Here is a 27,726-nt window from a genome sequence, read left to right on the forward strand (position 1 = left end):
CCGGAGCCTGTAGGGATGTTCCATGGCACGAAGCCTCCAGTGATGATCCATGGCCCGGAGCCTGTAGGGATAATCCATGGCAAGAAGCCTGTAGGGATAATCCATGGCAAGAAGCCTGTAGGGATGATCCATGGCCCGGAGCCTGTAGAGATGATCCATGGCGCGGAACCTGTATTGATGATCCATGGCATGGAGCTTGCAGCAACGGTCCCTAGTCTGGAACCTACAACGACGCTCCCCAGTCCGGAGCCTCCGGCGACGCTCCCCGCAGCCCGGAGTCTTCAGCGGCGGTCTGCAGCCCAGAGTCTTCAGCGGCGGCCTTCAGCCCAGAGTCTTCAGCGGCGGTTGGCGTTCCAAAGCCTCCGGCGATGATCCACGGTCTGGTTCCTCTGGACACACAGAAGCAGGGGGATCAGCGGGCGGTTGGGGTGCTACGCCCTGAACCAGAGCCGCCACCAAGTACAGATGCCCACCCGGACCCTCCCCTATAGGTTCAGGTTTGCGGCCGGGAGTCCGCACCTTTGGGGGGGGGGTACTGTCACGCTCTGACCTAAGAGAGCTGTTTTATCTCTGTTTAGGTAGGTCAGGGTGTGATGGGGTTGGGCATTCTATGTTTGTATTTCTATGTTTTGGCCGGGTATGGTTTCCAATCAGAAGCAGCTGTCTACCGTTGTCTCTGATTGGAAGCCATACTTAGGCAGCCTTTTTCCCCCTTGGTTTTTGTGGGTAGTTGTTTTCTGTTTCATTGGATTTACCTGACAGAACTGTTGGCTGTCGTTTTGTTTTCTTTGTTTAAGTGTTTTCATTAAAAGTAAAGATGAGCACTCAACATGCTGCACCTTGGTCCCCTTTATACGACGCCCGATACACCATATTAACAAAATAAATTGAAGGACTAACAGTACAGTTAGATAGCAATAAAAACTACCATAGAGGCACAGAATAAGTTAGAGGAAAAACAAAAAGAAATGGAGGAACTTATTCAAGAAAGATCCAGTGTAATATATTATAAAAATTAAGTGAACTGGATGGAATATGGGGAAAAATGCACCAAATTCTTTTTCAATCTGCAATATAGATATGCTACCAAAGAAAATGTATTGAAACTTGTTACAAATGATGGAGTCACGCATGATTCACCAAATTATATTTTGAAAGAGGAAGTAAAGTACTTTAAGAATATGTTCTCCTCCATCTCCACTAACTGAAGCTAATTGTATGGATTTTTTCCCCTAATAATAATGTAAAATTAACATGTGTACAGAAAGACTTATGTGAAGGCCAAATTACAGAGGAGGAACTTCTTGGTGCAATTAAAGCCTTTAAGGCTGGGAAAACTCCAGGGCTGGATGGCATACCAGTGGAAGTATACAAAACTTTTTTTGATATACTCAGAGGACCATTATTAGCATGTTTTAACCACTCCTATAATAATGGTAGATTATCAGACACAGAACAAGAAGGTCTGATATCATTATTACTGAAACAGGACCCAAGTGGTGTATATATAAAGATCCAGTCCATTTAAAAAAATGGAGACCTCTTACACTTCAGTGTTGTGATGCAAAAATCCTAGCAAAATACTTGGCGCATAGAATTAAAAAAGTATTGTCAGATATTATTCATCCTAATCAGACAGTTTTTTTTACATGGACGATACATTGGAGATAATATAAGACAAGTACTGGAAACAATAGAATACTATGAAATATCTGTCACGACTTCCACCGAAGTTGGTGCCTCTCGTTGTTCGGGCGGCGTTCGGCGGTCGTCGTCGCCGGCTTTCTAGCTGCCACCGATCCAAGTTTCTTTTTCCATTTGTTATGTCTTGATTGTTCACACCTGGTTCCCATTACATTATTATTATTTCCCTATTTAACCCTCTGGCTCTCATTATGTTTTGTGCGTGATTGTTTCCTGGTTTTTGTGTTAGTCTTTTGTGTTAGGGTTGGTTATCCCCGCGAGGATTTATTGGCTGATTATTTTTCTGAGTAAAGTACATTACTTTAACTCAGTTCTGTGTCCTGCGCCTGACTCCGTCCTCACCTCGGCACAACTGACACTTGACAGAATCACGCACCATTTTTATGGAGTCAGCAGGTGCACCCAGTCCTCCGGTACCAGTGGAGGAACACGTCCAGTAGCACGCAACGATGCTCCAACATCTTGGCACAGCCATGGATTGCGTGCTGCTCACCATGGAGCGATGGGAAAAAGGTGGTTTTCCCACAACCCCATCAACTTCACTCCAACCAACACCACAACCCATACCACTGTCCACCCCTCCGTCACCTGGACCCAGTGGGATTCGGCTCTCGCTCCCGAGCGCTTATGATGGGACGGGTGCCGGGTGCCAGGGGTTCCTGCTCCAGTTGGAGCTCTACCTGGCGACCGTCCATCCGGCTCTCTCGGGATACAAGAGCGTGACCGCCCTCATTTCCTGTCTGTCGGGGAAGGCGCTTGAGTGGGCCAACACGGAATGGGGAAGTATAGACGCAATGTCGGTCCGCTATGAGGATTTCACCCAACACTTCCGGGCGGTCTTCGATCATCCACCTGAGGGGAGAGCAGTGGGGGAACGCTTGTTCCATCTCAGACAGGGGATGAGGTGCGCACAGGAATTCGCACTGGACTTCAGGACCTTGGCTGCCAGCGCGGGATGGAATGAGAGGGCCCTGATTGACCGTTACTGATGTAGTCTACGTGAGGACGTTCATCGGGAGCTGGCCTGCAGGGACACCACCCTTTCCCTCGACCAGCTGGTGGATTTATCCATCCAGCTGGATAACCTGTTGGCCACCCGCGGACGTTCGGATCAGGGTCCGTCCATTCCATCCCCCAGCACCTCCGATCCTACACCTATGGAGCTCAGAGGTGCTGCTCTAACGGTAACCGGAGGGGGGGCTGTTTCCTGCACTACCTGTGGCCGCAGAGGACACACTGCTGGTTGGTGCTGGAGAGGTTCCCCAGGAAGTCGAGGCAGCAGGCAGAGCACTGGTGGATCATCCCAGGTGAGTATGCACCCAACTCACCCAGAGCTTCCTGTTGTGCACATGTATATATCTATAGAATTTCCTGAGTTTTCCCCGCATTCCCAGCATAAGGCGCTTGTAGATTCAGGCGCAGCTGGGAACTTTATTGACCGTTCGTTTGCTCGTAGATTAGGGATTCCTATTGTTCCTGTTGATGTGCCCTTCCCTGTACATTCCTTAGATAGTCGTCCTTTAGGGTCAGGGCTGATACGGGAGGTCACAGTTCCACTATGTATGATAACGCAGGAGGGTCATGAGGAGAGAATTAGTCTCTTCCTGATAGATTCTCCTGTGTTTCCTGTGGTGTTGGGGTTTCCCTGGTTGGCCCATCATGACCCCACTATTTCATGGCAACAGAGGGCTCTCAAGGGATGGTCACGTCAGTTTTCAGGGAGGTGTATAGGTGTTTCCATAGGTGCAACTACAGTGGAGAGTCCAAACCAGGTCTCCACCATGCACATCCCCTCTGAAAATGCTGATTTGACTCAGAAGGCGACTCAACTACCACCCCATTGACGGGGGGATTGTGCGATAAATCTCCTGGTAGACGCAGCACTTCCCAGGAGTCACGTGTATCCTCTGTCACAGGAGGAGACGGCGGCTATGGAAACATATGTCACCGAATCTCTGGGACAGGGATACATTCGGCCTTCCACTTCACCTGCCTCCTCGAGTTTATTTTTTGTGAAGAAGGATGGAGGTTTACGCCCGTGCATTGACAATAGAGGTTCAAATCAGATCACGGTGAAGTATAGTTACCCTCTGCCTCTCATAGCCAGTGTGACCGAGTCATTGCATGGGGTGCGCTTCTTCACCAAATTGGATCTCAGGAGTGCTTACAACCTGGTGCGTATCCGGGAGGGGGATGAGTGGAAGACGGCATTTAGTACCACCTCTGGGCACTTATGAGTACCTCGTCATGCTGTACGGGTTGATGAATGCTCCATCCGTCTTCCAATCCTTTGTAAACAAGATTTTCAGGGACCTGCAGGGTGTAGTGGTGTATATAGATGACATTCTAATGTATTCCGCTACACGCGCCGAGCATGTGTCTTTGGTGCACAAGGTGCTTGGTCGACTGTTGGAGCATGACCTGTACGTTGAGGCTGAGAAATGTCTGTTCGTCCAACAGTCCGTCTCCTTCCTAGGGTATCAGCTGTCCGAGTCAGGGGTGGAGATGGAGAATGACCGCATTTCAGCCGTGCGTAATTGGCCGACTCCAACCACGGTAAAGGAGGTGCAACGGTTCTTAGGGTTTGCCAACTACTATCGGAGGTTTATCCGGGGCTTTGGTCAGGTAGCGGCTCCCATTACCTCACTGCTGAAGGGGGGACCGGTGTGACTGCAGTGGTCAGCTGGGGCGGACAGGGCTTTTGGTCACCTGAAGGCTCTGTTTACCTCGGCTCCTGTGTTGGATCATCCTGATCCCTCCTTAGCGTTCATAGTAGAGGTGGACGCGTCTGAGGCTGGGATAGGAGCTGTGCTGTCTCAGTGCTCGGGTACGCCACCTAAACTCCGCCCTTGCGCATTCTTTTCGAAGAAGCTCAGCCTGGCGGAGCGATACTATGATGTGGGGGACCGGGAGCTGTTGGCTGTTGTCGGGGCTCTGAAAGCGTGGAGGCATTGGCTTGAGGGGGCTAAACACCCTTTTCTCATTTGGACTGACCACCGCAATCTGGAGTACATCCGGGTGGCGAGGAGAATGAATCCTCGCCAGGCAAGATGGGCCATGTTTTTCACCCGTTTTGTGTTCACTCTATCCTACAGACCAGGTTCCCAGAACACTAAGGCAGACGCACTGTCTCGGATGTATGATACAGAGGAGTGGTCCATGGATCCCACTCCCATAATTCCGGCTTCTTGCCTGGTGGCACCGGTGGTATGGGAGGTTGACGCGGACATCGAGCGGGCATTGCATGCGGAGCCCACTCCCACCCAGTGTCCAGTTGGACGTAAGTACGTTCCCTCTGATGTTCGTGATCGATTGATCTGTTGGGCTCATACATCACCTTCCTCTGGTCATCCTGGCATCAGTCGGACAGTGCGCTGTCTTAGTGGGAAGTACTGGTGGCCCACTTTAGCTAAGGACGTGAGGGTGTATGTATCCTCCTGCTCGATGTGCGCCCAGTGCAAGGCACCTAGACACCTGCCCAGAGGGAAATTACAACCCCTACCCGTTCCACAACGGCCGTGGTCACACCTATCAGTGGATTTCGTGACGGCTCTCCCTCTGTCACAAGGAAACACCACGATTCTGGTTGTTATGGATCGGTTTTCTAAGTCCTGCAGCCTCATTCCTTTGCCCGGTCTCCCTACGGCCCTACAGACTGCGGAGGCCCTGTTTACACACGTCTTTCGGCACTATGTGGTGCTTGAGGATATAGTGTCTGATCAGGGACCCCAGTTCACATCAAGGGTCTGGAGAGCGTTCATGGAACGTCTGGGGGTCTCGGTCAGCCTAACCTCAGGGTTTCACCCCGAAAGTAATGGGCAGGTGGAGAGAGTTAACTAGGATGTGGGTAGATTTCTGAGGTCTTATTGCCAGGACCGGCCGGGGGAGTGGTCGGCTTTCATCCCCTGAGCAGAGATGGCCCAAAACTCCCTCCGCCACTCCTCCACTAACCTGTCCTTGTTTCGGTGTGTACTAGGTTATCAGCCGTGGCACTGTGGCATCAGAGCCAGATCGAGGCACCTGCAGTGGATGAATGGTTTCGGCGCTTGGAGGAAACCTGGGACGCTGCCCATGTACGCCTGCAACGGGCCATCAGGCGACAGAAGGCGAGCGCCGACCGCCACCGTAGTGAGGCCCCGGTATACGCACCGGGTAACCAAGTCTGGCTCTCGACCCGAAACCTTCGCCTGCCCTGCCGGAAGCTGGGTCTGCGGTTTGTGGGGCCATTTAAAGACCTGAGGAGACTGAACGAGGTATGTTATAGGTTACAGCTTCCCCTGATTATCGTATTAACCCCTTGTTCCATGTGTCTCTCCTCAGGCCGGTGGTGGCTGGTCCGCTCCAGCAGTCTGAGGTGCGGGAGGTTCCTCCGCCCCCTCTGGACATCGAGGGGGCCCCGGCGTATACTGTGCGAGCCATCATGGACTCAAGGCGTCAGGCGAGGGGCCTTCAGTACCTTGTGGAGTGGGAGGGGTACGGTCTGGAGGAGAGATGCTAGGTGCCGGTGGAGGACATACTGGACCTTTCTTTACTGCAGGAATTTCACCGTCTCCACCCAGATCGCCCTGCGCCTCGTCCTCTGGGTCGTCCCCGAGGCCGGTGTCGGCGCGCTGCTGGAGCCGCGCGTCGGGGGGGTACTGTCACGACTTCCGCCGAAGTTGGTACCTCTCCTTGTTTGGGCGGCATTCGGTCGTCGTCACCGGCTTTCTAGCTGCCACCGATCCACGTTTCTTTTTCCATTTGTTATGTCTTGATTGTTCACACCCGGTTCCCATTATGTTATTATTATATCCCTATTTAACCCTCTGTCTCTCATTATGTTTTGTGCGTGATTGTTTCCTGGTTTTTGTGTTAGGGTTTGTTATCCCTGCGTGGATTTATTGGCTGATTATTTTTCAGAGTAAAGTACGTTATTTTACTCAGTTCTGTGTCCTGCGCCTGACTCCGTCCTCATCTCTGCACAACTGACATTTGACAATATCAGGGACACCAGGCCTGGTTTTCATAGCTGATTTTGAAAAGGCTTTTGAAAAAGTACGACTGGAGTTTATATATAAATGCCTGGAATATTTCAAGTTTGGGGAATCTCTTATAAAATGGGTTAAAGTTATGTATAGAAACCCTAGGTGTAAAATAGTTTAAAACTTGAGATGTAGCCATTATTTACTATCTAGAGGAGTAAAACAAGGTTGTCCACTATCGGCATATCTATTTATTATTGCCATCGAAATGTTAGCTGTTAATGTTATTGTTTGATCTAATTTTAAGGGATTAGAAATCCATGGCTTAAAAACTAAGGTGTCATTGTACGCTGATTCATGTTTTCTTTTAAATCCACAATTAGAATCTCTCCACGGCCTCATAGAGGATCTAGATACTTTTGCTATCCTCTCTGGATTAAAACAAATTATGCTAAGTATACTATTACATATTGGATCACTAAAAGAATGCACATTTTACATTACTGTGTAGTTTACCAATTAAATGGTCTGACGGAGATGTGGATATACTCTGTATACAAATCCCAAAAGAAAGAAATGATCTCACTCCAATACATTTTTATTATAGAAAGTTAGCAAAAATAGATAAGATCTTGTTACCATGGAATGAAAAATACCTGTCTATTTGTGGAAAAATCACCCTGATTAACTCTTTAGTCATATCACAGTTTACCTATTTGCTTATGGTTTTGCCTACACCTAGTGACCTGCTTTTTAAATTATACGAACAAAAGATATTAAATTTTATTTGGAACGGCAAGCCAGACAAAATTAAAAGGGCCTATTTATATAACGAATATGAATTCGGAGGGCAGAAATTATTAAATATTAAAGCATTAGAACTCTCATCAGGCATCAGTTATACAGAAGTTATACTTAAATCCAAACTGGTTCTCTAGTAAATTGGTAGGAATGTCTCATCCTATGTTCAAGAATGGCCTTTTTCCCTTTATTCAGATTACACCTGCTCACTTTCGGTTGTTTGAAAAGGAATCCATCTGAAAAGACAGCACAAATAATACAGCAAATATTGTGGTTAAACTCAAATATACTAATTGATTAAAAGAAATGTAATTTTCAAAGAAATTGAAAAAAGGTATACTTTTAGTGAATGATATCATAAATAGGACTGGTGGAGTTATGTCACACATGCAGCTAACACAAACATATGGAAATACCTGCTCTACCCAAAATTACAACCAATTAATTGCAGCATTACCACAAAAATGGAAGAGGCAAGTCGAAGGAGAAAAAAGTAAGGAACTTGTATGTCGGTCCTGTATTAAAGAACATAAATGGTTAAAGAAAAGTGTGATAAATAAAAACATATACCAATTTCATTTAAGGACCAAAAAACTGACAGCTGTGCCATTGCAAAATAGTTGGGAAGAGATTTTCGATGTAACCATTCCATGGCACATGGTTTATGAATTGATATGCAAAACAACACCGGGATTCAAAACTTTGAATTTTTTAATTTAAATTACTATACAAAATTCTTGCAACCAATAGAATGTTATATATATAGGGATACAATCTTCCCAGCTCTGCAGATTTTGCTGTGAGGAGGCAGAGTAATTAGATCATTTATTTTGGTACTGTCCATATTTAGCTCGTTTTTGTTCACAGGTCCAGGAATGGCTGAAGAATTGCAACATTTGCCTAGAACTCACCCTGCAGATAGCAATACTGGGTGATTTGAAAAGCAATAGTCAATCAATCAATAATATAATAATTATTTTAGCAAAAATGTTTATTTTTAATTTACAATCTGTAGAAGCTATGGGAATAGAAAGGTTCAATACTTTTGTGAAGCATCACTGCACAGTTGAAAAATATATGCCAAATAGAAATCCAAAATGGATGATGTTGAGAGATAGATGGGAGGGGTTGAATGGAGCTAAAGGGTGGGACTAATAAGATAACCAATGTAAAACATCCGGGGTCTGTAAAATGTATATAGGTTCAGAAATGTTGTGAAATAGCACAGTTACAAATAGAAATCAAACTGGATGGACATCAGAAATGGAGGAAGGACTAAAAACAAACAAAATATAACTATTGTAAAATAGATTGTGTCTGTAAAATGTGTATAAGATGTATAAACTGAAGGTAGAAGCCTAAGTGTTTATTAGTTTACTCCAATTGGGGGAAGGGTGGTAGGGTTTGCGGGGAATAATAAAGGCATATTCTTAAAAAAGTATGTCTATATAGGTATGTGTATGTATATATGTGTATATGTATGCATACGTGTATGTATATGGATATATATATTTACCCCCAAAATATATGGGGGATTGTAAATGATGCAGACAATTACATTGATGGAAGCAACAATCTTTTCGCAATATTAAGCTGATCCACCCCTTAAAAAAAACAAAAAAACAAACAGTGCCCAACAGGCGGGTTAAAGACACTGTCTACCGGTCGCCCCCGCCTCCCGCCTGCTGTGTTCCGGAGAAACCCGTGCTCCACAAGTGGGGGCGAAGGACACTATCTACCGTAGCTACAGCCTGGCCTCAGAGCATTTCTTATTACTCTGAACATGAATAAAGGGACACTCCCTTTAGTATGAAATGTTACATTTCGTATGGTATGTATTAATTTGTGGATGTCAATCATCCATTTAGTATGATATGTTACGAATTACAATTCGTATGATATGCTATGAAGAGACCCCTCCCCCCCACAAAAAATAGAATCGTCCTAACTAAGCAAATGACGTTGAAAAGACGTGTAAAACATGTATTTTCCAGACGTTTGAAACGGTCGTCGTAAGGAGTGGACCAAACTGCAGCGGGTATATTGAACATCTTCTTTACTTTTATTGAAGAAAAAAAACACTTGAACAAAACAAACGACAAAAACAGCCCAGTAAGGTGCACAGACTATACTAGGAACAACCACCCAACAAACACAAGTGAGAGATAACAACAAACAGTTGCCTCTGATTGGAGGTCATTGACAAAACTAACATAGACATAGAAAACCTAGAAAAACATAGAACATAAACCAAAAAACCCAAAACACACTAAACAAACACCCCCTGCCACGCCCTGACCAAACTACAATAACAAATAACCCCTTTTACTAGTCAGGACGTGACAACGTTAAGGTTTGGTTTAATTTAGGTTCTTAATGCGAGGTGAAAATACATATTTTCTGTACATTTAAAAGACATATTTTCCAGGACATTGAAAGGCATCTTCTGTGGATGTTGAAAAAATACTTATTTTCAGTTCTGAATGAAAGTTGACAATACACATTTTCCAGATGTTGAAAATACTTATTTTCCAGACATTGAAAATATATATTTTCCAGATGCTGAAATCAGCCTCAATTTTGGTTTTGAATGAAAGTTGAAAATATTTAACCTTTATTTAACTAGGCAAGTCAGTTAAGAAAAAATTATTATTTTGAATGACAGCCTAGGAACAGTGGGTTAACTGCCTTGTTCAGGGGAAGAACAAAAGATTTGCACCTTGTCAGCTCGGGGATTTGAACTTGCAAACTTTCGGTTATTAGCCCAGCGCTCTAATCACTAGGCTACCCTACCGTGAGAAGGGTGCTATTCCAGCCCGCAGATCGGGGTGTTCCTGCATGTAGGTATTCCTGCATTAGCAGGAAACCTTCTTTATACATCAATTCGTTAATTTTTAAGCTTTTGTCTCAGTCGGCATTCAAGTAATAATAAGGAATTCCCCTTGACCACGCCCACAAATTGGGGAAAACCAACATTATTTCCTATTGACCCCCATTGTAAAAGAGGCAACATCCCCCCCAAAAAATGCACTGTCATGTTAACAAGCAACATATCCCCAAAACAGGACATGTCAAAGTAAAATGGACAATATGGAATGGATAATCACAACTGTCATCCTGGAGTTTCACCCCATTGTCATGATCAGAGGTTTCAAGTTTGTATCCGTAAATTGTCCGGACCGGACGTTTTTTTGTTGGTGTTTTACAAACGGTAGGCTTACCACATAGATAAGCGTACATTAAATGTGATTTCTGGCAGCACTGTAGGCTACACCTCAGTAAGCTCGGACTGATGCCAATGCCTTTTGGCCGTTTTTTTTTGTGTAGTCCGGACTGGCCTTGATTTCCACATCCACGGACATTGGTTTTTGGTCCGGTCTGGACCAAATCTGAACCAATCATAGACGTCTATGTTTGCTTCAGATTTTGTCCAGTCTGGACCAGCCCAAGCGCCGAGTGGCACAGCGGTCTAAGGCACTGCATCTCAGTGCTTGAGGCGTCACTACGGACACCCTGGTTCGAATCCAGGCTGTATCACAACTGACCGTGGTTGGGAGTCCCATAGGGCAGCGCACAAATGGCCCAGCGTTGTCCAGGTTTGGCCGGTGTAGGCCGTCATTGTAAATAAGAATTTTTCTTAACGGACTTGCCTAGTTAAATAAAGGTAAATAAATAGAAGCTAGTGACAAACATCATTTAGGGCCTATGTGGCAACAAATAGGGTATTCTTTCAAAAGTTGAGTGACCGGAATTCTACACATCATGATGCATACATCTTAGCATGTAAAATGCACTATTTTGTAGGAATTTATAAGTAGGCTATAGCTAGGCTATGCTGTATTGCAGTCTATATTACAAACACATGTTTATCTTATTAGCTATTTCAGTGAAAAGTATTTTATGATATAATATAGTTGTATAGTTGTTCTTAATAATATTGTAATAAAGTTGTTATCTAGTTGTTACAGTGTCCTGGATGAGCACTAAATTCATTCTAGGTCCTATGCCAATGTTGCACAAATGAATCTAAATATAAACTAATCTCACGATAGAAAACATATTTTTATTATAGAACAGAGAGCATATTTGGTCCCAGTGTTGATATAAACGTTTTGTGAAGCCATATCAAATCTAGTTTTATTTCATACAGACAGTAGCCTAGTTCTTTACCATAAAATAGTTTATATCAGCAAAAAGTTAGAGTTACAACATCTATTGTAGATGCCTGATAAATATGTTAATGTTTCTCAGTACTTTTGAACTAAATGCATCTTTCTAGAAACTGCCTGAATGTCATGATTGGAGGCACAAACAAAATAGCTGAGCTGTGTGTTTTTGTCTCCACCTCCCTTTGCATTGACACAAAGGGGGATATTGAATCGTGGATGTTAATAGCCAGTGGGGTGAAAGCAGAAGTGTTTCAGTCTCTACCAGTTGTCAGTGGATACCAGTGTACAACCGGAGTGCCCATGGGTGCGGTGAGAGAATTTTCCAATCCATCACCATTGTGCCAATTGTCCATAAAAGAAATGTGCGAGCATAGCTCTGGTTTCAAATGAAGGCACTCAAATCTCAGGTCAAAACTCACAAATGAGTATAAAAGGAATGTATGACTCAGAGGATCTCGTTCTCGAGGTAACATCTCTAGCTCTTTTATATTTTTTAGACCTGTAAATCCCAGTATGGTGTTTTGGATTTGGACACAATGTTGTTTCTTTTTACCCATGAATGGTAACTGAATTGAAGAAATGTAAAAGACATCACTATTCCATAATCTGAAAAAGAAAATGGTAAAATACAAAAAATGTTCCTTTTCCATTCCTTTTGTTTTAATATGGTGTAACAAATGCACTCTTAATTTAACTGTAATCTATTTGTTGTAAGTATTAAAATGTGTATATATATATATATATATATTAATAAATATATATGTTTATTAATAACTATATAATAAATATATGAAAAGTACATACAAATACTGTATATTTTTGGTGGTTGGGTGGTGTTTCCAGGAGGGCTCAAGTAGGCTCAGAGACCAGGTAGATGGCAGTGGAATGAGCCAGGGCAAGAAGAAGGGGGTGAAGGTGAGTGGGAAACACGTGGCCCCAGTGGACTGGGACAGAGGGGGGCCGTCCATAGTCCACCACTCTGACTACGTGAGCAGCCCCAGACCCTCAGAAAGCAACCCCACCATCATCTCTATCGGCCCCTCTCCCCACTCCCACAGGCCCTCTGTGTCTCCAGAGAGGGATCGGCCCAGGCAGGATGAGGGCCCCCCCTCCAGGGTGGAGTGGTCCAGAGAGGGTTGCACCTACAGCCCAAAGGGCGAGGTGGGGGTCTCCAGACAGACCATGGATGAGTTGAAGAGTATCCTGAAGGATAGTTCCATGCTTGGTGCCCGGGGGAAGGAGGAGGGGGGGGGTGTCCCAGCCCCTTACACCTACCTGCATGGGACCAACAGTGGAGATGGACGGCCGGAGTCCCAGTCCTCCTTCACCACTTTCAAGCCCCACTCTGATGCTTCCAGGAGGGTGTCCAGGTCCAGGGACAGCAGCTCCCTCCAGCTTGGCTCCGGTATGGACTCGTCAACCTCATACAGGTCAGATGTGACTGGAGCAAACAGGCAATCCGAAGTACGGTCGTCCACGTTTGAGAGCAGCAGTGCCAACTGTGGAGGTTAGTCTGGTTTTGGATTAGATTTATCAAAAAGTTTATATTCTTATTTTGTAGAAACTTGTAGCTAATAAAGTAGTTCCATCACAAGCGACTATCTTTTTTTACAGGCATGATAGTTGCTTTTGGCTCTTTTTCTCATAGATAACAGTAAAGACAACATGGATAAGTCTGGGACTCAGAGCTTTGTCTCAGCCATGGAGCACATCAAGCAGCAGATTGCCCGGGAGAATATCAACTTTGTCCGCTTCGAGGCCACAGATCTCCATGGGGTGTCCCGGTCTAAGACAGTGCCAGTCCGCTTCTTTCATGTAATCATCTCACAGACAGTACACAAACATCCTGAAATGTACTAGCTATAGTGTATCGAGACAACCCACAATGTTTTAATGCTATTTGTTTAAATGGTTGCTCAGTGGTTATGCTTGCCTATAGGAAAAGTCCCATGATGTAAACCTTTTTTTATCTTTACAGGAGAAAGCAGTATACGGGGTGCCGATGCCAAGAAGCTACCTAGAGCTGACCCTGAGCCCTAAGAGCTGTGAGGTGGACCACGCCAACAACCCTGCCAACTTCAGTAGCGACGTGCTGCTTATCCCAGACCTGTCGACCTTCAGGGTGCTGCCGTGGGCAGAGCAGACGGCCCGGGTCATCTGTGACCCCTGCATGATAACCGGCAGCCCCCTGCGTACCGCACCCCGTCTCATCGCCATGCAGCTGATGGGGCAGCTCCAGAGCATGGGTTTCTCCCTGTACTCCTCCTTCACCTACGAGTGCTGTGTCCTGGGCGCGCCCGACAGGGTGGGCCCCAAGACCATGCTGTTCCCTGCCACCACCCTGGCCAGCAACCACGACCTGCCCTTCTTCCAGCAGCTGGTGAATGGGATGTACTTCATGGGGGCCGACGTGGACAGTTTGGCCTCAGCCATGGTGCCCGGTCAGATGGAGATCAACTTGAGGCCAGAGTTTGGCATCGCTGCCGCCGACACCGCCTTCACGTTTCGTACTGGCATCAAAGAGATGGCGAGGAAATACAGCTACATCGCCAGCTTCTTCACCGACGACAGCCTGTACAACGCCGGGGTGCTTTCCCACTCTCTCTGGGACATCAACGGACAACGTAGTCTCTTCCACACCGGGGACCACGGCGCAGGGGAGCTGTCGGAGATTGGCAGGAAGTGGCTTGCGGGGCTCTTGAGCCACTCGGCCGCCCTGAGCTGCCTGCTCTCCCCTGGGCTGGGCTGCCGCAGCCACATTGCCAAGAAGGTTAAAGACCCCAAGCGCAACGTGCTTTACGCCACCTATGGCTACAACGACAACAGCAGCGCCTTCAATGTAAAATGCCACGGCGGGCGGGAGACGCATATCGACAACAAGCTGGGCTCGGCCATGGCTAACCCATACGTGGTGCTGGCGGCCACCGTAGCGGCAGGACTGGACGGTATCAAACGCAACCTGGCGGCTGAGACAGGTCTGACCAGGGCCTCCACCCACACCCAGCTGGGGAAACAGCAGTTTGCCATCCCTGTGAAGCTGGAGGACGCTCTGGTGGCTTTGAGCGAAGACCATGTGATTCGCGGAGCGCTGGGAGAACCATTTGTGCAGTATTTTATTGCTCTGAAGCAATTTGAGATTGAGACTGAAGAATTGGACGCAGAGAGAAACAAATGTCTGGAATATTTCATATAGAAGTACTCAATATTGTACAGTCAGATTCCTGTTAAACAAATGGATTGATTGAATTCACACAATGCTTTCTTTCAATATATATATATTTTTTATTCCATATTTGACAGAAAACAATAAAAACATGATTGAAATATCAACATCTGTGTGCAGGGCCCAAATGAATTGAAAATGAATTATCACATTTAAAAGAGAGTAGGAATATCTGGGGTTTGGGTCTTGAATTATAATGCCTTTCAGTAGACAGCTGTCAGCATGGTACACAAACATAAATAACATTCTCAACCTATTACAGTGCTATGGGAAAATGTATGAAAGGAAGCTGGCCACTTTACACTAAATACTGACATTGAAACTTATTTTACATGTATAGCTGAACACAGAACACAGGGTACCTTATATTGAAGCAAATGTTGTCCTATGCATGTATGCACTTTTTAAAACAAAATGTCTACAATGAACTCAAAACAAAGGACAGTAATATACTCACGTTTGGGGTATTTGATTGACAACTAAGGGACAATCTAAATTACTATTTCACAAATAACGAATAACAATTATATTGCTTTATCAGAATCCGCACACTTGCCATATTAGAACATTCCAATATATACATTTTTTTTTCCAATAAAATATATCCCATAACCAGTGCAAAAAATACATGCAAATTCCCTAAAGACTTACAGTCTAATTTACAATACAAACCCTGTCATAGAACAGTGCTGTTATTGCCTAGATCATAGACAACATTTACTCATTTACTTCTTGCTGATGAGATTCCCCACCTGTTGTATGAATCGGCCAAGCTTATTTTCATTAGGCGTAGTTCCAGTCTGATAGCTGTGTATGAAACTAACAGAGGGATGTATCACAAACAAACTCCTGTGTTTGTCTGAGTCATATCCGTTTGCAGTGGTTGTTGTCGGTTTATCAGAAGGCTTGTTGTCAAATGAAACAAAACTCTCAAACCGGCTATATGCTCGTTTCCGCCTGGTGTCTGAATGAATTGATGCTTGACTCTCCACAGTGTTTGTGGAGCTCAGGGGGTTCTTGTCCGCTTCACATTTCTTTCTAAAGCTCTTTCTAACCCAGCTAGTAGTTAACCCAGGAGAGGATGATTTACCTGCTGGGCTGGGAGAATTATGTTGTTGTTCTTTTTCTGTTTCAGTGCCAGCCGCATTGTGTGATGACCTGGAAGGGCTTGGAGAATGACCCTTGGGTGATGTAGTAAGTCCCACAGCTGACGGTTTTCCAGGAGGATCTGAGATGGTTCTCTGCTCTGCTGAAATGTCAGCCTGCACTAAATGCTTTGATCTCACTGAACCTATCCTTTGAAGTGTGGATCTGAATGAATTCTGCCTTTGGAGTTCTGCTCCTTCTACCTTGTGTGGCGTTTTCTCCACCATTTTCTCCACTGAAACATCGGCATGCACTATATTCTTTATTGATGTCACAGAAGTTCTGGGTTTCAATGGATTCACACTTTGGCGTGTTTTCTTTTTGTCTGCGGAGAGCACCAAGTCGGAGCGGTTGGCCAGCTGGTCAGTGGATTCCTGACTCTTCCTGGTGGGGCCCTCCTTCTCCTCTGGTATTCCAATCAAAGATGTTAGCCCTTTAGATCTCTCCACATTAGGTCCAGTTGGTCTGAAGTTGGAGGGCTTGAGCAAAGGTTCCTTTAGTTGTATTCCCAGTTGGGCTGCCGACATTGTCCTGGAGAGAGGCTCTTACCAGTCATCAAGAGGATTCCTCTGGGTCTTAGTCGTGATATCGTATTGTGAGACAGACCTTTGTGCGTCACTTAAGTTGGTTAGTTTATATTTTTGTTCTTCAACTCTGTTTCCCTCTTCCTGTTGACCTCCTGGGGTGAGTTCCTCTCTGTGGCTGGATGGTCCCTGATTAGAACTGTGTTCGGAGCTGCCTGCTAGCTCTGCCGCACTGTGCCTTTTATCCAGGCCTCTCTCTGACGACCTTCCTTTAGCTCTATCGAGAGTAGAGAAAATAGACAGCCTGAGAAAATCCTGGCTCTGCCCTGGCCTTAAGTTGCTGACAGGTTCCTCATACTCATGTAAACTGAGCCTTTTCCGTCTGATCTCTTCCAATCTCGTCTGACTCTCCCTCAATCTAGCAAGGGTCAGTTGGGGTCAGAAGTTGCTTAGGCCACCTAGACTGCCCTGTGGAGATGTCCCTCTTAGACTGCCCCGTGGGGATGTCCCTCCTAGACTGCCCTGTGGAGATAGCATCCATAAACTGCCTTGTTGAGATGTCACAGAGTGCTCAGACATATACACTGCTCAAAAAAATAAAGGGAACACTAAAATAACACATCCTAGATCTGAATGAATGAAATAATCTTATTAAATACTTTTTTCTTTACATAGTTGAATGTGCTGACAACAAAATCACACAAAAATAATCAATGGAAATCCAATTTATCAACCCATGGAGGTCTGGATTTGGAGTCACACTCAAACTTAAAGTGGAAAACCATACTACAGGCTGATCCAACTTTGATGTAATGTCCTTAAAACAAGTCAAAATGAGGCTCAGTAGTGTGTGTGCCCTCCACGTGCCTGTATGACCTCCCTACAACGCCTGGGCATGCTCCTGATGAGGTGGCGGATAGTTTCCTGAGGGATCTCCTCCCAGACCTGGACTAAAGCATCGGCCAACTCCTGGACAGTCTGTGGTGCAACGTGGCGTTGGTGGATGGAGCGAGACATGATGTCCCAGATGTGCGGGACATCATGTCAGAGGTAGCCTGACTGCCATTAGGTACTGAGATGAGCTCCAGAGACCCGTTGTGAGACCATATGCTGGTGCGGTTGGCCCTGGGTTCCTCCTAATGCAAGACAATGCTAGACCTCATGTGCCTGGAGTGTGTCAGCAGTTCCTGCAAGAGGAAGGCATTGATGCTATGGACTGGCCCGCCCATTCCCCAGACCTGAATCCAATTGAGCACATCTGGGACATCATGTCTCGCTCCATCCACCAACGCCACGTTGCAGCACAGACTGTCCAGGAGTTGGCGGATGCTTTAGTCCAGGTCTGGGAGGAGATCCCTCAGGAGACCATCCGCCACCTCATCAGGAGCATGCCCAGGCGTTGTAGGGAGGTCATACAGGCACGTGGAGGCCACACACACTACTGAGCCTCATTTTGACTTGTTTTAAGGACATTACATCAAAGTTGCATCAGCCTGTAGTGTGGTTTTCCACTTTAATTTTGAGTGTGACTCCAAATCCAGACCTCCATGGGTTGATAAATTTGATTTCCATTAATTATTTTTGTGTCATTTTGTTGTCAGCACATTCAACTATGTAAAGAAAAAAGTATTTAATAAGATTATTTCTTTCATTCAGATCTAGGATGTGTTGTTTAAGTGTTCCCTTTATTTTTTTGGGCAGTATATATTATACTCCATGAAGACTTTAGAAAATGTTAGTATGCTATATAATGTATAATATTATATTTAATATACTGTATTTAAGAAATATAAGGAAGATTTTGGGAACATATTTATGCTTTAAATGCAATAGAGGGGACATTGTTGGTTAGACATACCTGTATGCACCGTACAACACTGTTTTGCAGTCCACCAATAGAAACCTCTGCTCCAAAGATCCAGGGAACTTTGCTCCAGATCGACACATGTACTGCTGTCCTTTCACTGTTCGAACTCACAAGTTCTGAACAAGACAGAAGAACTGAGCTAAAATCTCTCACCATTTATTTTTCGCACACACACACACACACACACACACACACACACACACACACACACACACACACACACACACACACACACACACACACACACACACACACACACACACACACCACTACTTCTACAACTCTAACCTTATCAAACTTGACAACCATCCCCAAAAGCATTGACAGGAGGCCAACCAGAAAATTGGTTTGGAATGATTAAGAATTACAGCAAGACAACAAAGACATTTCACGTTTCATTGGCAAACTTTGTTTTTGCTCAAAAACAAGTTATCGATCTATCCAATTGAGACAAAGGGTAAAGACACTTTGTAACAGGAACAAGCCTGGCACTGTGCTATAAACCTCATGAAATAAACCCGCTGATGACATCCAGCATGTTACAGTTTTTCTCAATTGTTTACACACAAATACTGGTACTTGAGACACAATGACCACAACATGTAACTCATGCACCAACCCCCTGAACCAATTCTACTAAACTACAAGCACAATTCCTGCTTGTAGTTTAGTACTGCTATACACTCAAATTGCAGTTCTAAAACACACTTTTTTCAAAACACTACACACAATTCTTTGCATTTGGCACAATTTTCATGCAGAAAATCTCTTGTTTTCACAATGAACACACTGCCATTCAAATATGCACACTGACTCATCACATGGGCAAACACCCATCACACAGTTTTACAATTAGCAATCAGAGCTTTAGCATAAAAGGGCAACAGGTGAGCTCTTCTGTTTTGGAGCAATGGATGCCAACATTGGAAACAGAGGCAGAGCCAGAGGAGTGAGAGTAAGAGGAGGAGGAGGAGGACGAGGACGAGGACGAGGACGGCCAAGGACCGTAATCTCTGATGAGATCCGAGCCACTTTGGTTGATCATGTGGTCAACCATGGTCTAACAATGAGGGAGGCTGGGCAAAGAGTACAGCCAAATTTGAGCAGGTACACTGTAGCATCCATCATCCGGACATTCCGAAATGAGAATAGGTAAGAAATCTACTCTCACTAGAAAATTGCAGTACTGCATATCAATACAGTACTCAATGAGTACAGTAGTACAGTATTGCCTGTGGACTGTTCTGTAGGACTGTAAAAATAAAGTATGTTTCAAGTATTTGGGAAATGTATTCCTACTTTCTATTTACAGTATTTTACTATTTGTTTGGCAGACCTGAAAGATTACCAACACAAGGTGGTCGGGAATGTGTTCTGTCTCCTGAACAAGAAACTGAAATCATGAACATGTTCCTAGAAAATAACGGCATAACATTACGGCAAATACAAAGAAAAATAATAGAAAACAATGAGATATTTCAAAATATTGATAGGGTAAGCTTATCAACACTGGACCGTGTCTTGCGCAGAAATAATCTCAGGATGAAGCAGGTCTACAGGGTGCCATTTGAACGCAATTCAGAAAGAGTCAAAGAATTGCGATATAACTATGTGCAAGTGAGTCCTATACAATCCCACAATTGATGCATACTCTCAACACTGTATAAATTATACATATTTCAGTATTGTAATCATAATGATTGTGCTTCACAATAGTGACCACTCCCTGTCTATTTCTGATATTGTCATGTGTGTTTCAGAGAGTCCTTGAGATAGAGGTGGCTGCAGTGGAGCACCAGTTCATCTTCATTGATGAGGTTGGATTCAACCTCACAAAAATACGAAAGAGGGGAAGGAATATCATCGGCCAGCGTGCCATTGTTCATCCATCACCATGCTACCCTTGGCCCCTACAACACCACCCATCTGATCACATTCCTGGACACCCTACACAACACACTCATTCCACCAGATCAGCTAGATGGCCCAGAGCAGCTCAGGTACGTTGTCATTTGGGACAACGTAAGTTTCCACAGGGCTGCTCTGGTTCGTAACTGGTTCACTGCCCACCCACGCTTTTTAGTTGTTTATCTCCCTCCATATTCTCCATTCCTCAATCCTATTGAGGAACTTTTTTCTGCCTGGAGATGGAAAGTGTATGACCGAAATCCACAAACGTGTGTACCTCTTCTCCAAGCTATGGAAGACGCATGTGGAGACATAGCAGCTGATGCTTTTCATGGCTGGAATTGCCATGCTAGGCGATATTTCCCCCGCTGCTTGGCCAGGGAAAACATTGCTTGTGATGTGGATGAGGTGCTGTGGCCAGACCGCAACAGAAGAGAGGATGCAGCATATTTTATTTTAAAAAAAGTTTTTTTTACTGTAACTGTATACATTAAATTATTCTGTTTTGTATGTAGACCACTGTATGTGCAATTTTGTGTTGGTTGGGAATGGGATGTACACTGTGTACATTGTTTTTGTGGGAAAAATAAAATATATTTGTTACCGTGTAGTTGTGTGTTCTGAGTATAAAAACAATATTCTCAAATATTTTACAACACACTTATGTATGTACTGACTGTAGTAATGGCAACACTGAACCAAAAAAAGGCCTAAGTCATTATGATGAATGGAGAAGAAGTGTTTTCCATTCATCACAGTGTTTTACATTGAGCACATCAGTGTTCAACTGGTTCTTATAAATGTCTACTCATATGATGGTTTGTGTGTGTCATTTGAAAAAAAAATACCATTTTGATAAGAAATAACATTGTTTTGAATGTAAAGTTTCATTTTGCTGGAGAATTGAGGGGTTTTGCCCATTGTGTGTGTGTTTTTTGATTTGTGTGTAGAGTTCTGAGAATATGAGGCATGCTTTCAGAAAATGTGTGTAAACAATCGAGAAAAACTGTAATACACTGATGATGCTTCAGGGGAAATAGACACACCGGTAAATGACTACTGCATTTCCATCAAGGGTGTGGAGCAAATGTCATTGCTAATCCGCAAAGACTCCTGCCAATAGTTAAAAGGTCATGCCTGACAAACTCCTGCTATGCATTTAAAAGAGACCTTGGTCTCAGTATGACGCCCTGATAAAATAAAGGTTAAATAAATAAAATAAATACAATTTAATAAGGACTTTAAGCTCATACAGTTCATTTGTGAATATACACTGAGTGTACAAAACATTAGGAACACCTTCCCTTTCCATGACATAGACTGACAAGGTGAATCTAAGTTAAAGCTATGATCTCTTATTGATGCCGCTTGTTAAATCCACTTCAATCAGTGTAGATGAAGGGGAGGAGACAGGTTAAAGGATTTTTAAGCTTTGGGACAATTGAGACATTGATTGTGTATGTGTGACATTCAGAGGATGAATGGGTAAGACAAACAATTTAAGTGCCTTTGAAATGGTATGGTTGTAGTTGCCAGGCGCACCAGTTTAAGTGTGTCAAGAACTGCAACGTTGCTGGATTTTTTTTAAGCTCAACCGCTTCCCATGCGTATCAAGAATGGTCCACCACCCAAAGGACATCCAGCCAACTTGACTTTAACTGTGGGAAGCATTGGAGTCAACATGGGCCAGCATCCCTGTGGTACGCTTTCGACACCTTGTAGAGGCCATGCCCTGACTAATTGAGGCTGTTCTGAGGGCAAAAGGGTGTGCAACTGTCACGTCCTGACCATAGAAAACTTTTATTTTCTATAGTAGAGTAGGTCAGGGCGTGACTGGGGGGCTAGTCTAGTTTATTATTTCTATGTGGGGTTCTAGGTTTGTTTTTCTATGTTGGTGATTGTGTATGATTCCCAATTAGAGGCAGCTGGTAATCGTTGTCTCTAATTGGGGATCATACTTAAGTAGCTTGTTTTCCACTTGTGGGTTATGGGATATTATTTATATTTAGTTGCCTGTTAGCACTGCATTGTTGTCATGGTTCTTTTATTCTTTATTTGTTTTGTCTTTGCTTAAGTTTCACTATTAATAAATGATGTGGAACGCTACTTACGCTGCGCTTTGGTCCGATCATTCCAACGAACGTGACAGCAACTCAATATTAGAAAGGTCTTATTTTTTTATACACACATTATGTGTAGAAAATTGTGGTATTTCATTGGACAAAGCAGAAGTTTTTGTTATTTTGTATTAATTTTGAAGTCAGTTAAGAATAAATTCTCATTTACAAAGACGGCCTAGGAACAGTTGGTTATCTGCCTTGTTCAGGGGCAGAATGACAGATTTTTACCTTGCCAGCTCGGGGATTCGATCTAGCATCCTTTCGGTTACTGACCTAACTCTCTAACCACTAGGCATTTTGCAAAGTATTTCAAATATAATTCCTTACCTTTAGATCTTGGATTTGGACACCTGCGCTCTTAGCCATATTCAGAAAGCTTTTGAATTGGAAGTCATCAAGAAGTATGTAGACCATCACTCCCCTAGTAGTCGCATTGACAATCTCCTTAAAAACATCAACGTCAGTGAAGACATCCATCGCTATAGCAATAACCTATAATGGAAAGGGATTAAGAACACGCTTAATGATCAGTTTTGTGAACAGCAGAGGTTTATTGAAAGTAGAAGTCTCAGAACTTGGTCACAAAATCTGAAAAGGTGCCTCATGTCTTTTTCTGTGTAGTAATTACTGTGTTGGGGAGTAGTGAACTACATGTAGTTCAACTAGTAATTTAATTACATTTTTCAGTAGCTTGGTGGTAGTTGAACTAAATTAAAATATTTTCAGTAGTTAATTACTTGTTTTGCAATGTAGTGGTATAGCTACCTACTGTCACGCCCTGACCTTAGAGATCCTTTTATGTCTCTATTTTGGTTGGTCAGGGCATGAGTTGGGGTGGGCATTCTATGTCCTTTTTTCTATGTTTGGTATTTCTTTGTTTCGGCCGGGTATGGCTCTCAATCAGGGACAGCTGTATATCGTTGTTGCTGATTGGGAGCCATACTTAGGCAGCCTGTTTTCCTTTGGGTTTTGTGGGTGGTTAATTTCTGTTTAGTGTTTTATTTTACCTGACAGAACTGTTTGGCTGTCATTTTCTTGTTTTGTTCAAAGTGTCTCGATTAAAATTAAATATGAGCACTCAACACGCTGCGCCTTGGTCTACTTCTTCAGACAGCCGTTACAGAACCACCCACCACAAGTGGACCAAGCAGCGTGGAGAGGAGGAAAGGGATCCTACACTTGGGAAGAGATCCTGGTCGGAAGGGATTGCCTCCCATGGGAACAGGTAGAGGCACTCAGAAGAGCGGAGGCAGCAGGAGAAAAGGACCAACGGCAACGGTATGAGGGAACACGGCTGGCAAGGAAGCCCGAGAGGCAGCCCCAAAAAATGGTTGGGGGAGGGCACACAGGGAGTGTGGCAAAGTCAGGTTGGAGACCTGAGCCAGCTCCCCATGCTTACCGGAAGCAGCGTGGTACTGGTCAGGCACCGTGTTATGCTGTGAAGCGCATGGTGTCTCCAGTGTGCGCTCATAGCCCGGTGCGCTATAGGCCAGCCCCCCGCAAGTGCCATGCTAGAGTGGGCATCGAGCCAGGACGGGTTGTGCAGGCCGTGTGCTCCAGACCTCCAGTGCGTCTCCAGGACCCGGTCTATCCTGTGCCTGCTCCCAGAGCCAGGCCTCCTGCATGTCTCCCCAGCCTGGTGAGTCCTGTGCCTGCTCCCAGAACCAGGCCTCCTGCATGTCTCTCCAGCCTGGTGAGTCCTGTGCCTGCGCCCAGAGCCAGGCCTACGGAAAGTCCCCATCCAGAGCTTCCGACGACAGTTCCCCGTACAGAGCTTCCGGCGACAGTTCCCCGTCCAGAGCTTCCGGCGACAGTTCCCCGTCCAGAGCTTCCGGCGACAGTTCCCCGTCCAGAGCTTCCGGCGACAGTTCCCCGTCCAGAGCTTCCGGCGACAGTTCCCCGTCCAGAGCTTCCGGCGACAGTGCCCCGTCCAGAGCTTCCGGCGACAGTGCCCCGTCTAGAGATGTCCCACAGTCCGGAGCCTGCCGAGACAGCCCACAGTCCGGAGCCTGCCGAGACGGCCCACAGTCCGGAGCCTGCCGAGTCGCCCGCCAGCCGGGCGCAGCCAGAGTCGCCCGCCAGCCGGGCGCAGCCAGAGTCGCCCGCCAGTCCGGGGCCCGCTGCGAGGGTCCCCAGTCCGTGGTCGGCGGCAAGAGACCACGCTCTAGGGGAGCCATTAAAGTAGGGTGAGCCAGCGGTGGAGCGGGGTCTGCGTCCTGCTCCTGAGCTGCCACCACGGGTAGATGCCCACCCGGACCCTCCCCTATAGGTTTAGGTTTTGCGGCCGGAGTCCGCACCTTTGGGGGGGTACTGTCACGCCCTGACCTTAGAGATCCTTTTATGTCTCTATTTTGGTTGGTCAGGGCGTGAGTTGGGGTGGGCATTCTATGTCCTTTTTTCTATGTTTGGTATTTCTTTGTTTCGGCTGGGTATGGCTCTCAATCAGGGACAGCTGTATATCGTTGTTGCTGATTGGGAGCCATACTTAGGCAGCATGTTTTCCTTTGGGTTTTGTGGGTGGTTAATTTCTGTTTAGTGTTTTATTTTACCTGACAGAACTGTTTGGCTGTCATTTTCTTGTTTTGTTCAAAGTGTCTCGATTAAAATTAAATATGAGCACTCAACATGCTGCGCCTTGGTCTACTTCTTCAGACAGCCGTTACACCTACTGGAATTTCACACTACTTTTTTTTCTAAAATAAAACATGGGTGAAGTAGGCAAGAATTTAATTTCTTTTTCTGCATCAGCCCTGCCTAATTCTCACGAAACACTTTTCATGTGCCTTATTCTCACTTTTTGTGTTTAATAGGCTTAATTATACATCTGACTCCAGAGTAATCTGTTCTTGCAATTTGGGGTCAACAACATTTCAGATGTATATATGATCGTAGTGAAGGTAGTGAACTACTTTTTCAAAGTAACTTTAGGTAAGTAAAATGTTTTTCTTAAGGATTGCTTCAGTGTAGCTTAACTTCTTCCAGTGTGAAGTAATTGGTAGCTTGGTAAACTATATTTTCAGAGTAGCTTCCCCAACATTGAGTAATTGTGGTATTCAAAAGTGCACTGTCTGTACAGCACAGTATATGCGTTTTGAGAAGTAACAATTACTTTTGTTATCCGCACACACTCTTTCATAACCTTCTGGAATTACATATCCAATTGTAAGGATGATGAGTGGAAACATTTCAGAAAACAATAAGCCTGGCAAACAGTCATGACGTGTGATGCTACCATTTCAGTAGGCCTACGTTGAAACCGATTCAAGTTGAGACAGGCTTAGGTGGTTGATATGCCACAGACATTTAACTGAACATACATTTTTTCTCAATATGTGCACCTGTGGGAAATGCTACTGTGTGAAAAAGGCAATTCAAACCGGGAATGTGTATTTGTACAAACCATAACAGTAAATACCAGACACTGCAAATGATTGATTATATCATATGATTATATATATATGAAATTATATTATTGTGCCTCGTTACCTGTTTTGCGTCTTGGATTTGTTTACGTATCATCTCTTTGATGGTCGGTGAGTTGTGTTTGGGAGGGTGGAAAAGCAGGCTGATGTTTGTCTCCACGTTCTCATTGGTGACCTCTGGCCCCCCGAGGTCAAGGTCAGGAACCTCATCTGACTCAGTGGGGAAGTAAGTCGAGGGAGCTCTGACATTTTATTCACTTTCACGTTTCCTTGCTTCATAATCCTCATCCTCTGGGACTGGCAACTCTGCATTGTCCAAAATGAAGATGACCTCCTCTTCAGAGAGAAAGTTACTGAGTTGTTCAGCTTTGAGGTACTCCTGGTCGGCATCTCTACCCCCACTGACCAGAGCGTAGATGGCAAGCCGGTATGACTCCTTGTAGTGTGGCTGGATGTATTCCGCTGGAATCACGTCTTCTTTGAATGGCAGCAGACAGGAGAGCTTGGATTCCATTTGTATGATTTCCCCGAGAGGGTCTCTGATTTATGTAGAATGGGGATATTACCTTAAAAAATATATACAATATATTATATGTTATGACAGAACTGATTCAATTGTGACTTGTACTATTTTCATCTTCACTATGTATATTGCCACAACCTAATGCCAAACCCATTTAAGCGAAACAGTTGACTCACAAACTACCACAGGTGAAACTTCCAATAACTGTTTGATTTTACCATATTTTTGTAGACATTCTTCATTCAGTATATTTGTGGAAAATACACTCCACCTGTGTGGAAATTCAAGTACAGACAGTACACCACAAAGGATCTTTTCAAATCTTTCTGAAAATTTCAGGGGAGAAATACAGAAAAGAGGCCTTGCACTCAATTGAATGTCATAATGTCAACAAACTAGACTTACTTCATGGTCAGCAATAATAGCCAACTCTTTCCGCTTTTAAAATCCCATTGAATGTGTTAAATTGTCCAATAAGTTGAACATTGAGAATCACAGCCAGCAAGTCAACCCTGACTGGCACCGCTGTCCTATGACTGAAGTAAAAAAGTGAGCAGTCAATGATGGCTGTGGATTTTAGTTTTTTTATGCTAATAGATCAAACCTGCTGCAATCGTCACCCCATTCACAGTTTTGACAAAACACATCACATGACAGTCCCTGCCTCTCCCTTCAGAGGTTTGGAAGAAGTCAGGCTAGTAGTATCTTGTTTGGGTGAAAGGGAACACATTAGTAGTATTCATGCTGCAGTAGTTTATGTGTCAGGGGGCTAGGGGTCAGTCTGTTATATCTGGAGTATTTCTCCTGTCTTATCCGGTGTCCTGTGTGAATTTAAGTATGCTCTCTCTAATTTTCTCTTTCTTCCTTTCTCTCTCTCGGAGGACCTGAGCCCTAGGACCATGCCACAGGACTACCTGGCATGATGACTCCTTGCTGTCCCCAGTCCACCTGGCCGTGCTGCTGCTCTAGTTTCAACTGTTCTGCCTGCGGCTATGGAACCCTGACCTGTTCACCGGACGTGCTACCTGTCCCTGAGCTGCTGTTTTCAACTCTCTAGAGACAGCAGGAGCGGTAGAGATACTCTCAATGATCGGCTATGAAAAGCCAACTGACATTTACTCTTGAGGTGCTGACTTGTTGCACCCTCGACAACTACTGTGATTATTATTATTTGACCATGCTAGTCATTTATGAACATTTGAACATCTTGGCCATGTTCTGTTATAATCTCCACCTGGCACAGCCAGAAGAGGACTGGCCACCCCTCATAGCCTGGTTCCTCTCTAGGTTTCTTCCTACGTTTTGGCCTTTCTAGGGAGTTTTTCCTAGCCACCGTGCTTCTACACCTGCATTACTTG

The 27,726-nt window shown here is 44.7% G+C and overlaps 1 protein-coding gene across 1 annotated transcript; it reads left to right on the plus strand.

Annotated features, from left to right (window-relative positions):
- Nucleotides 1-11,916: 11,916 nt before the first annotated feature.
- Nucleotides 11,917-14,877, plus strand: LOC115208717 (lengsin). The gene is made up of 4 exons (XM_029777031.1): nucleotides 11,917-12,101; nucleotides 12,479-13,142; nucleotides 13,284-13,450; nucleotides 13,614-14,877. Exons 1-4 carry the CDS (start codon nucleotides 12,057-12,059, stop codon nucleotides 14,826-14,828), a joined length of 2,091 nt encoding a protein of 696 aa, XP_029632891.1. The 5' UTR covers nucleotides 11,917-12,056; the 3' UTR covers nucleotides 14,829-14,877.
- The last annotated feature ends 12,849 nt before the right edge of the window (nucleotides 14,878-27,726 follow it).

The sequence above is a fragment of the Salmo trutta genome, chromosome 14, assembly GCF_901001165.1.
Source record: "Salmo trutta chromosome 14, fSalTru1.1, whole genome shotgun sequence".
In the NCBI taxonomy this organism is placed as follows: Eukaryota; Metazoa; Chordata; class Actinopteri; order Salmoniformes; family Salmonidae; genus Salmo; species Salmo trutta.

What these genes read in the sequence shown, in the direction of transcription:
- LOC115208717 (XM_029777031.1), top strand. Translation starts at nt 12,057, where the DNA reads ATGAGTATAAAAGGAATGTATGACTCAGAGGATCTCGTTCTCGAG. An exon ending in CAGAGGATCTCGTTCTCGAG is followed by an intron (nt 12,102 to 12,478) that starts GTAACATCTCTA and finishes TGGTGTTTCCAG; the next exon opens with GAGGGCTCAAGTAGGCTCAG. An exon ending in CAGCAGTGCCAACTGTGGAG is followed by an intron (nt 13,143 to 13,283) that starts GTTAGTCTGGTT and finishes TTTTTCTCATAG; the next exon opens with ATAACAGTAAAGACAACATG.